The 12,964-nt window shown below is 29.7% G+C and overlaps 1 protein-coding gene across 1 annotated transcript; it reads left to right on the top strand.

Annotated features, from left to right (window-relative positions):
* The first annotated feature begins 418 nt into the window (after positions 1–418).
* Positions 419–12,561, top strand: LOC145060407 (uncharacterized). Its single transcript, XM_079008080.1, has 25 exons — positions 419–443; positions 488–584; positions 683–761; positions 912–1,091; positions 1,241–1,315; positions 1,420–1,483; positions 1,536–1,619; positions 1,718–1,776; positions 2,675–2,734; positions 2,840–2,896; positions 4,144–4,241; positions 4,750–4,753; positions 5,783–5,933; positions 6,360–6,497; positions 6,588–6,650; positions 7,052–7,114; positions 7,870–7,947; positions 8,001–8,307; positions 8,403–8,799; positions 8,926–9,343; positions 9,449–10,663; positions 10,794–10,991; positions 11,102–11,488; positions 11,649–12,238; positions 12,547–12,561. The coding sequence occupies exons 1-25, from the start codon at positions 419–421 to the stop codon at positions 12,559–12,561; spliced, it is 4,902 nt and encodes a 1,633-aa protein (XP_078864206.1).
* The last annotated feature ends 403 nt before the right edge of the window (positions 12,562–12,964 follow it).

The following is a 12,964-nucleotide window of genomic DNA, read 5'->3' as shown; positions in this document are numbered from 1 at the left end:
ATTATGAACAAACACGGATGTTCATAAATGCTAATCTTCCCGAAATTGTTACATTCACATATAGGTAACAAAACATTTTAATAATTCATCATTTTTTTTGTTTCTGTTTAATAATTTTATAATTTTATTTTTAAACTCCTAAATTAAAAACAGCTTGGTTGGATTACGAGGACTTCAAAACCCTTCTGCTTCTTTGACTGTTGAAAGCTCTAAATCATATTCGGAATCTGATGACTTTTTGAATAATTACAAAGTTAAGAATGTTGTCGATTTGATAGAACCACAAGAGGTATGTGAATATTTTATCTGTATTGATGTGATATTGTTTTCTATTTAACAAATAATAAAATTATAATGTTTTTTATGATCCTTTTGATATTTTTTTAGGTCGGCCAATATATCATTGTCGGGACCATTTATGGTATTCGCCAAGATATTGATTGGTATTATGATGCGTGTACAAACTGTGGAAAGAAAGTTGAAACAGAAGATGTGTTCAGCGGTCCAGATAGTGGTGATGCAAGTGTCGTTTTAAAATGCAATGGTGATAATTGTAAAAATAAGAAGATCTCTTCTGTTCCAAGGTTTTTTTTACATTTAAGAAAATATCAAATGAACAAATTAACTACATTATTAACCATTAAACATATTTAATGTTTATTTATGTGGGAATTTTTTATAGGTATAAAATACCTATTCGTGTGCAAGATGATTCTGGAACAATCACTCTAACTCTCTTTGATAGAGATGCTTATAGACTCGTAAAAAACGCGCACGTGATCTTATAGAGAAAATCAAACAGGTATAACATAATTATAATTTTTGTTTTCTTAAATGCTGTTATTTGTTGTATTTTCTTTATATTAATGTGCTTTTAAACATACATATATTATATAACACATTTATTCCAGGCTGGGGATAATCCAAGATTGTATCCTTATGACCTCAAATGTCTGGAGCATAAAAAGATGGCTTTTAAGGTAGATGTTAATAGTTTTAACGTATCCAATAACTACAATCGGTTTGGGATACTTGGCTATACGGTTGATAGTAACGTTATCGATGCTTTGGAAAAAAAGTTAGCTGTCGAGGTATTTATATATTATTTTTATTTCTTTTTTTAATATTAATTTTTATGATCCATATTTTTCTTTAATCATCTTCACTAATAAATTGTAAATCTATATTGATTGAGACCTATGTCCCACAAATTATATAAATATTTAAATTTCTTAATCAGGCAGGTAGTCCTGCAAATGCTGATGATACAGAAATCGCATCTATTGAAGTATCTCACGAAACAAAGTCCTTAAAGGTTATATTATAAATTTACATTATTTAATTTTATATAATCTATTTTAAAAATTACTTTTTGTTAATACTTTATTACTAAACCTATTTACAACATTTTGTTTTAAGGATGCGATATTGCAAACAGGTGATAATTTGACCCCAACATTGCCTGACAAATTCGAAGCTACAAGTCCGTTCAAGTATAATTCCCCAACAATAGTAAAAAAAACGAAATGTTGGAGATACCATTGATGTTGATGATTATGATAATGTGAATTCGTCCACCAAGGTCCCTCGATTGAACTCCAAAGTTGATGGCAACACAGGTCTATTAATACCAAAGCTTGAAAAGTAATTTCAGATTGTCCTTTTTTAATCAACAATGCTCTTGAATTTGGATTTTTTTTTGGATTCTCTTTCACAGTATTGCTCTTTGTGGTGTCCACTGTTCAAACATTGATACTTCTTGCTTTATTTTCGCTGGTATTCTATATTTTAATACGATTATGATTTTATGGTTATCATTGTAATTAGACTAATCTTCTTTTAATAAATGTGTGGCATATATGTTTGTGTATTAATGTTTTAAAGAAGCAAATAAATATGTTTCTAAAGAGTCTTATCAGAAATATACTAATTATTTAACGATGGTGGTCTTGACAAGTATTAATTCGTTTCAAGCATATACAAATAAGGATATTACATGCAACTAAATTACATTACTTGTATTTACAATCATAGATACTAATAAGGGATATTTTTAGTTCTGGGCAAGGATGTATTCATTTTAACCTCATAAATAATTTTTCTGATGAAATTAAAGTGATAACATAAATAAAGAACATACCTGTGGAATGTTTTGTGGGCAACAATGGAGTTTCCATCAAATACACAACCAACTAAATGTCCACCAGTAGCAACCAACATAACTCTAAAACGTGTGTTGTTTCTAGGTTCATGTATCACATTAAGCAGTCTCTCATTCACTTCATTCACTGTAGAAAAACTATTTTTTGGGTTATGGCTGTAATTAGATTAATCTTCTTTTAAATTATGTGTGTCTATTGATACTTTAACTGAAGGAAACCATTATGTTTTTACAGATTTTTTTACCAATATATTTGCAATAAAATTTAAAAAAATTACAAAATATAACATTATACTTTTCATTTTCGTGTTATAAGTAAATAAGTATATTTGATTTATAAAAAAATGTCTCAAATATGAATAAATTCAATAAATTCCTGTTCAAAATAATGATCATTTTTTAAACATGGACATATTGGTAATTTTCACAATAAAATGGTATATCGGTACATGCATTCTTGTGAATGTGCTTTGATATTATTTGAGGTAATGTATTAAAAAAATTGTAATGAAGCTGTTAAATGAGATTTCTCATAATATTGAACACGCAAAAGGAAGAAACAATGCATCAGATGTAAAATTTGCCCTTTGTCAATTCTTTTGATCAGCTCTAAAATTTCAATCATTTAAATTCCATTAAAATTGTTTATTGATTGTTATAATATTGAACACGCAACAGCAAGAAAGAATGCATGACATATTAATTAATCATTCTCCAGTTTCAAAGGGTAGAATGGTAATTAGAACAACTGTTAAAAATAATGCTTATTTTTTGATACTGACATATTAGTAATTTCACAGCAGGTGTTGATGTTTTGTGACTTTCTGTGTTTTTCTCTTACAAAGGGTATAATAGTACCAGATCATTGATACTGAACCGGATCATTCACAACTTACTCATATGTTCCTGTTTCTTAAGCACTACAAAGTACAAAACAATCCACATAACAACATTTATATATGCTAACGACGAAAATGCCCTCGCCATGGGATTCCTTGTGATGTAATAAATGAAGCCCAAAAGAACATATATCTGTTTACCATTAAAGCACATACCACTAACATGTAATCCCATGAACCTATGCAAACTCTTGGTTTTTTTATACAGGTATTATAAGTCTAAATTACTTCAAATAAATCAGAATAATAAAATGGTTATGTTATTACAGTTTTTTATATTGATATACTGAAATATAGTGAAATTATATACTTCAAAAAATAAGTATTCTACAAAAATTCACTTTCCTGCAAATGTTTGACTTGTGTCCTAACAAAAATTCACGTTCCTGTCAATGTTAAATCCCATTTTTACCCCTAATTGGTCACGTACTATTACAATCGGAGATTAATTGATGACAATCATACTAAAGATGATGATTATGATGATTATTATGAGCATCTATACTCGTGACTTGAGAATGAGTTGTAAGTCAAGTGCCAAATGATCATTGACGAAGGCAAGGAGAAATAGCTGACTAAAGTTATAAAAATGAGTTGAGATAAATAAAAATTGCGGTAAAACATTTTATGTAACATGAAAGTACACCAACTACAATGAGTTTTATGATAATTCTTTTAAGAGAAGAGTAATAAAGAATGAAATTTGAAAAGGAAGAATGAAATTAGAAAGTACACCAATTGCAAATGTTTGACTTGTGTCCTAACGAAAATTCACGTTCCTGTCAGTGTTAAATCCCATTTTTACCCCTGATTGGTTTCACGTACTATTACAATCGGAGATTAATAATCGAAATATATGGCATTATGGCAATATGGCAATTTCAATGTGCAATTCCGATTATGGATGGAAATCGAATGTACTTTTGAATCAATTTTAGTTATATGCCCGATTAACTGCATCTTTTTATGGTATCAATATCAATCGTATCAATTACATTTAAGTTTCATTGTTGGATTTTATTAGGTTCAATATATAATTGAAACATACGAATAAGATTCATAATTTACTGCATCGTGTTCCAGCAATCAAGCATCATCGACACTTCAGCAATCAAGCATCATCGACACATCGTGTTCCAGCAATCAAGAATCATTCTTCAATCGGCAACTTCAATCATTCTGTAAGTTTCTTATTTTTATCCAATTCTCTGTTTTTTGTTTTTTCTGAACTTGATATGCTTGAATCAATTTTCATTATATGCTCGATTAAGGACATTAAGGACAGTAATTCTGTAAGTTTGTTATTCTCAATTGTGATTCTGATTGTGTATATGTAAGCCCATGATTCTCGATGGCTGTGTTAATTGCAAAAATACGATCATAACAACGATGAAAAACTTATGTTCTGTTGATCTATCGGTCCCCTTTCTCAGTATTGAATGTACGTTATCGATTGGTAAACAGTTTACGCTCTGTTTTTTGTTTTTTCTGAACTTGATATGCTTGAATCAATTTTCATTATATGCTCGGTTAACGACATTAAAGACAGTAATCTGAATATGGCAGCATGCATTAAGGACAGTAATCTGAATATGGCAATATGAATGTGGAATTCTGATTATTGATGGTCGGTTTGATATGCTTGAATCACTGTTTTTTGTTAAATCCCTGTTTGAATTTGATTGTTAGGTTGGTTTGATCTTATTATGTTCCTGCTATCTCACTCGGTTTATCAAACTTAAAGATTTGTTATGTCACTCTATATTTATCTCAACAGTTTTATTAACAATATATATGCAATAAAATTCGAAAAAATACATATAAATGCATTACCTGTTGCAGGGGTATATATTTTTTGTTAGCATCTTTATTTCAGATTTTGATTTTTTTGTATGAACGTTTGTTGTGACTGCTTACCTCCTACAATAAGTAAGAATTTATAATTATGTTCAATGGACAAAAATGCCCTCGCCATGGATTTGACAAACTTAAAGATTTGTTATTTTTATCCAATTCTCTGCTTTTTGTTATGTCACTCTATATTTATCTCAACACTTTTATTAACAATATATATGCAATAAAATTCGAAACAATCCACATAACAACATTTATATATGCTAAGGACGAAAATGCCCTCGTCATGGGATTCCTTGTGATGTAATAAATGAAGCCCAAAATAACATAGATCTGTTTACCATTAAAGCACATACCACTAAGATGTAATCCCATGAATGTTTGTTAGCATGTTTATTTCAGATTTTCATTTCTTTGTATGAATGTTTGTTGTGACTGCTTACCTCTTGCAATAAGTAAGAATTTATAATTAGGTTCAATGGACGAAAATGCCCTCTCCAATTAACTTTATCTTATTAATTTATTAAGATTAAGATTAAGAATTTATGTTCCTACTATCTAAATCAGTTTCTCAAATTTAAAGATTTGTTATGCGACTGTATATTTATGTCAACACTTTTATTAACAATATATATGGAATAAAATTTTTAAAAAATACATATAAAGGCATTGTACTTTTATTTTTCATGTTATAAAAAATTATATGTGCAACAAAATTCGAAAACATTACATATAAAGGCATTGTACTTTTGGTTTTCATGTCATATGTAAGTTCAATCCACAACATTTTTTATTTATTTTTAAATTTGACAAGAAATTTCAATATATAATGTTTTTGTATAAAGTTATATATTTTGTTCCATTTCAGATAGCAACTACTAACATGGACTCCTTTAAGACTAATAAGAAGATAAAATTAAATAATTTCTATCTAGATAATACAAAACAATTACATTTGTACACTACATCAGTCGGTCAAATTCCAACTTCTACAAATATTACTAACCCTGGTGATAACGGTACGTTCATTATGTATTTTACAACTTTCTTTATCAATGTTTTTAATCTGAATTATAACTATTTCATGTGTGTATATTTGATTAGGCAGATTCAAATAGGAACATCTATCATGTTCAGGCTACAGAAAAAAAAAAAAGAATAAGAAAATTATACTTGGACAATAAAAAAAAAAGGTTGGACCGAATGAATCCATACAACTACAACAACATCACATCTTTTTAAAATAAATGAAAATGATAATTTACTTAATTGGTTATACACTTTTCTTCTTTATTCTTTATTTAAATTTAAATATCTAAATTGAAAATTCTCACATGCTCATTTTTTGTATCATGTCTTTTTGTATATTAATATTCATAGAATATTTTGGGGAGTTACATTATTATTTAAAATTTATCCATTTGTTATCACAATTTTTTTTGCAGACAAATTCAAAGGAGTTGTGCATCGAAATAAAAACCTATCCGCATCTACATCAAGTGCCAATGTTTCAAAAAAATCAAATTTCCAAACTTCTCCTTCACGTCTAAATGTTAGAACTCCGTTATCTAGCATTTCAAATGGTAACTCATTTATCTTACCATTTTATTTTATAATATATATTATTATCGTATCACATTTAATAATGTATACCTTCAATCTTCTTTTACCAGTCATGGATATTTCCGATAATAGCTTTCAATCACGGTTACCAAACATTAGATTGGATTCAAACGGTAACATACTTGATTGCTTATACACTTTTTTTTTCTCTCTTTTAAATTTGTAAAACAAAAATTATGTCATCCATATTTTTTTATATTATCTATTTATCATTATTAATATTCATATACTATTTAAAAATTTACAAGATTATTTAATATTTATCCATTTCTAATAAGATTTTATTTCCAATCAAATTAAAAGGAGTTGTCGATCGAAATAAAAGTGTATCCACATCTACATCAAGCGCAAATATGTCAAAACAAACAATGTTACGTACTCCTCCTTCACATTTAAATGTTAGAAGTCCGTTATCTAACATTTCCAACGGTAACTCATTTATTTTTCCATATTTTTTTTATAATATATGTTGTTATTGTATCATATTTGATAATCTATATTTCAATTTTCTCAGTCATCGATATTCCCAATAACAGTTTTCAGACACCGTTACCAAACATGAAATTGGATTCAAACGGTAACGTACTTGATTGCTTTTAAACTTTTTAAGTTTTTTTTAAATATATGTAATAAAATTTATTACATCATCGTCTTTTTATATCATCTCTTTATCAATATTCATTTTTATATAATATTAAAATAATTATTAAACAATTTTACATTTCTGATAACCATTTTTTTGTATATGAATTCAAAGGAGTTGTACATCGAAATAAAAGCACATACCGATCTAAAACAAGTGCAAATACATCAAAACAAGCAACGTTACAACCTCCTCCATCATATTTAAATGTTAGAACTCCGTTATCTAACATTTCCAACGGTAACTCATTTATTTTACCATTTCATTTTGTAACATATATTATTATTGTATCATACTTAACAATGCATACTTTCAATTTTTTTCCGCAACCATGGATATTTCCAATAATAGTTGTCAATCGCCGTTAACAAATATTAGACAATTCTCTGTATTTTAAAATGGCGACACATCCGACAAATCATCTACAATAACATCAAAATCGTCTTCAGTCCTGTTAACTAATCCAAATAATAAAGCAAAGAAAAAAAAGGCCAAATTTAACCCCTATTCCAATATTTGGTTTGAGATCCGATCAAGACAAAATCGATGGTCAAAATGATCAAAACATATACAACGGTATATCAAAAGGTAATTTTGATACAAATATAATATTTACATTTATTCATTCAACATTTTTCACTTATATAAACTTACAAATTTAACATCTTTATGTCAACCTTAATTGACAGATTATTTGGATCATGGTGATCAGATTGTTGTATGCCAAACATGTTTTGCAAAATTATGGAAAGATGAATCTATCAAATGTAAAAAAAAAATGAGAATCAAAATTATTCTTTATGTTGTGGTTATGGCAAAGTTGAACTACCAGCTTTAAAGAATGCACCTTCAAGTTATGCCCATCTTTTTACATCGGGAGATTCTAAAAGCAAACACTTCATTAAGAACATTCGTTCTTACAATTCTATGTTTTCTTTTACATCAATGGGTGGAAAGATTGATTCCTCAATCAATAGAGGAAATGCTCCATACATTTTTAGACACAGCGGTCAAAATTATCATAGTATCGGAAGTCTTTTACCGGAACAGGGGTTAAAACCAAAATTCTCTCAGTTGTACATATACGAAACTGATAATGAGATCGCGAATAGACAGACATGTTTTGGGTACACTTTTCACAATTATCACATCAATAGATATCTTATTCATCAACATTATATTATTTATTTATCTTATGTTTATATGTTCATGTTACTTGCAGTGGAGAGAATCAACGATCTACATCAAATTCTTCTATCCTTGATAATGATATTATACAAGATTTGAAGTTGATGTTGGATTCAAATAATGTCTTGGTTCAGTCTTATAGAATGGTTAGGGATTGTTTTCATCAAAACCCTCATGTTGATATCAAGTTGAGACTTATTGGAAGAAGGGACCAAGATGGAAGGATATACAACCTACCATCTGCTTCTGAGGTTGCCGCTTTAATTGTTGGAGATATTGGTGATTCAATTGATAATAGAGATATTGTTGTTCAAACGTCTCAGGTTCTCTACGGCGTATTAGTGAATTACATCCATCATACCTTCCTCTTCAGTATCCACTACTGTTTCCATATGGTGATGATGGTTACAGGGTTGACATACCACATCGAGGTATTACACCAATAAGCAACAACAAGAGGCCCAACTGTACAATGAGAGAGTTTTTTTTCTTATAGAATACAAGACAGGGATCAATATTTTTCACTAATTCTTAATTCAAAAAGGTTGTTCCAACAGTTTTTGGTTGATGCTTATACTATGATTGAAAGTGAGAGATTACATTTCATAAGGAGCAAACAACAAATTCTTAGATGTGAGTCTTATGAAAAGTTACGTACTCAACAGAACCTAGGGAATAAAGATATATCCAACGTTGGACAACGTGTAATCTTACCTTCTTCATTCACTGGTGGTGCACGTTATATGATGCAAAACTACCTTGATGCCATGTCCTTATATAAATGGTTTGGATATCCTGATTTCTTCATAACCTTTACATGTAATCCAAAATGGCCTGAAGTTAAAAGGTTTCTTCATAACACTTCACTAAATCTAGAAGATAGACCTGATATCTTATGTAGGCTATTCAAAATAAAGCTCGATGCTTTGATTAAAGACATACGGGAAAATAAAATTTTCGGCATTGTTCAAGGAGGTAATAAAAGTTATATTTATTTCTAATAGTTTTGTTATAATGATTATTTAGTTTGTTAATATTTTTGGTTACAAAGATTATCTTATTTATAAAATTAATTTGCAGTGGTCTATACGATTGAATTTCAAAAAAGAGGTTTGCCACATTGTCATATTTGTCTGTTTATGCATGCTGACTCTAAGCGACCTACTGTTGAATATATTGATCCGATTATTTCTGCTGAGATTCCAAATATCAATGAAGATCCAGAATTGTATTCACTTGTAAGTGAATTCATGATACATGGTCCTTGTGGAGCGGAAAATATGAATTGTCCATGCATGGTTGACAAACAATGTTCGAAAAATTTTTCAAAGCAATTTTGTGATCATTCTTCGGTTGATGTCAACGGTTATCCCTTATATATGAGAAGAAACAATGGATATTTTGTCGAAAAATCAGGTGTCAAGTTAGACAACAGAAATGTTGTACCATATAACAAATATCTGTTGAAAAGATATCAAGCACACATTAATGTTGAATGGTGCAATCATGGATCTTCCATAAAGTATCTGTTTAAATATATAAACAAAGGTCCAGATAGAGCTACAATTGTTGTTGACATCAACGCTGATTCTAATCACGAAAAGGTTGTCGATGAAATAAAAGATTATTATGATTGTAGATATATATCTGCATGTGAAGCATCATGGCGAATATTTAAATACGATGTTCATTACCGATATCCTTCTGTGATGCGACTACCTTTTCATCTTCCTGATCAACAACAAGTCATATATGCCGCAGACAATGATATTGACGATGTTCTTGAACAACCTTCAGTTGCTGCTTCTATGTTCACATCTTGGATGGAATGTAATAAAATTAATAAAGATGCACGAAAACTTACATATGTTGAATTTCCTACAAAGTTTGTTTGGAAACCAGATGATAAGTTGTGGAAGCCAAGGAAAATTGGACGTTCAATAGGAAGGATTCACTCTGTTTTACCTAAACTTGGCGAAGTCTACTTCTTACGGATTCTTTTAAATAAAGTGAAAGGTCCAAAATCATTTGAAGAAATTCGCACGGTAAACGGTGAAGAATTTCCTACTTTTCGAGATGCATGCTATGCTTTGGGCCTCTTAGATGATGACAAAGAATATGTTGATGCAATTAAGGAAGCAAGTCATTCAGGAACTGGTTTTTATCTTCGTTTCTTATTTGCTACGATGTTAATGTCTAATAGTTTGGGTAGACCAGAGTTTGTTTGGGAAAATACATGGCAACACTTGTTAGATGGTATTCTTTACAACCAACAGCGTAGATTAAAGTCTCCAGGTATTATAATTTCGTATCATTATATGTAAAAACGGATTTTATATATTTTCAATATGCACGGTATAATTTTTTTTTACCATTAAACTGGTTAATATTATATTCTTTTTGACATATTGTTCATTTTATACAGGTTTATCCCTCAATGAGGATCAACTCAAAAACCTGACTTTGTTCGAGATCGAACAGATTTTACTTCGTAACAACACCAGTCTTAAAAATTATAAACAAATGCCTTACCCTGATTCCGACAGAGTTTCTTCTTCAACAAATCGACTTATCATGGAGGAGCTGGAGTATGACATAACACTTTTAAAGAAAGAGTTTGATAGTATGTTTCATGCATTAACAAACGAGCAATGCAATATTTTTCTTGATATCATGACTACAGTCAGTGATAATAAAGGAGGTGTGTTTTTTTTTATGGATATGGTGGAACAGGCAAAACCTTTCTTTGGAAGACGTTATCTGCAGCAATTAGATGTAATGGTGATATAGTTTTAAATGTTGCTTCAAGTGGTATTGCATCTTTATTATTGCCTAGAGGTAGGACAACACACTCTCGGTTTATAATTCCGTTGAATCTTACCGAGTATTCTATTTGTAAGATACCGCCTGATAGTGAACTCGGCAGATTAGTAAGAAAAAGCTCATTGATTATTTGGGATGAAGCACCTATGGTCCACAAACATGCATTTGAAGCTTTAGATCGAGCTCTGAGAGATGTATGTAAGTTTGATAAGTCTACCAACTCAAATATTCCATTTGGAGGGAAAGCGATTGTTTTTGGAGGAGACTTCAGACAGATTCTACCTGTTGTTCAAGGAGGTAGCAGACAAAATATCGTTAATGCTTCTTTAAGCTCTTCATATATATGGCAACAATGCAAAGTCCATAGATTAACAAAAAAACATGAGACTAACCGTTGGAAAGGATCCATCTGATATTCGAAAAATATAAAATTTTGCAAACTGGCTTTTGGACATAGGAGAAGGAAAAGTTGGTGGTTTGAATGATGGTGAAGCGATTATTGATGTTCCAGATGATATTCTCATTAATGATCCACATGATCCTATAGGTTCATTAATTGAGTTTGTATATCCTTCAATCTTGGAAAAATTCAACGGTATGAGTTATTTTCAAGAAAGAGCTATACTAGCTCCAAAAAATGAAGTTGTCCAACAAATCAATGATCGTTTGTTAGCATTGTTTCCCGGAGACGAAGTAGAATATTTAAGTTCAGATACTCTTTGCCAATCAGAGTTTGTTCATGATCAGTTTGATCCCAATTTATACTCCCCGGATATTTTAAATGGTCTTAAGGTATCAAGTTTGCCAAATCACAAGTTAATTCTAAAAGTCGGTGTTCCAATTATGTTACTAAGAAACATTGATCAGAAAAATGGATTATGTAACGGCACTAGACTACAAGTGAAATCTCTTGGCAAACGTGTTATTGAGGCAATTATAATATCTGGAACTAATATCGGAAAGCAAACATTTATTCCAAGAATGTCTTTAAGTCCATCTGAAAAAAAAATTCCTTTCAAATTTCAAAGAAGACAATTTCCATTGGCTGTATGTTTTGCAATGACAATTAATAAAAGTCAGGGGTAGTCGTTATCAAAGGTTGGTCTGTATCTCAAGGATCTTGTTTTTTCACATGGACAACTGTATGTTGCCTTATCTAGAGTTCAGAGTAGAGAATGACTGAAATTGTTAATTTTAGATAAGGATGGTAGACTTACAAATGAAACTTCAAATGTTGTGTATAAGGAAGTTTTTAGGAATTTATAACTGCTTCTTACCCATTAAATTCTAACAATTATGTTTTTTTCTGTTTTTTTTTGTAACATTTTTTTTTAAATAATTTATTCTTTATATAGCATTGTAATCCATAATATTCAGTTTGATGTAGATATTTCATTTTCAGACTTTAATAGACGCCACATGGTGTTTCTTGATTCCTCCCTCATTACAAAAAATATTGATTTGCCCTCACACTTCATAAATCATTCACATATTCAAAGATGTATTTTAGTTATCTTCATATTTAACTTTCGATGGATTGATTGCGTTTCTATTTAACATATATTCAAATTTATATACTTTTTTACAAAATTATATTAATTTTAATTTTAAATAATCATTACAAATAATGCTAAACAAACTTAATTCTTATTAATAATATAAATATGTTTTTCAATTTTTGACCCGTGGTTTCTACGGGTTGTAACCTAGTTCTTAACAAATTAATGGATTTTTACCATTTTTATCCCTTCTTTCCAAAATATTTTCACTTTT

This window comes from Lactuca serriola, chromosome 6 (assembly GCF_051521515.1).
Source record: "Lactuca serriola cultivar US96UC23 chromosome 6, Lser_US96UC23_V15, whole genome shotgun sequence".
NCBI classification, from domain to species: domain Eukaryota; kingdom Viridiplantae; phylum Streptophyta; class Magnoliopsida; order Asterales; family Asteraceae; genus Lactuca; species Lactuca serriola.
The sequence above is the reverse complement of the archived record's forward strand: the minus strand, read 5'-3'. Positions and strand labels throughout refer to the sequence as shown.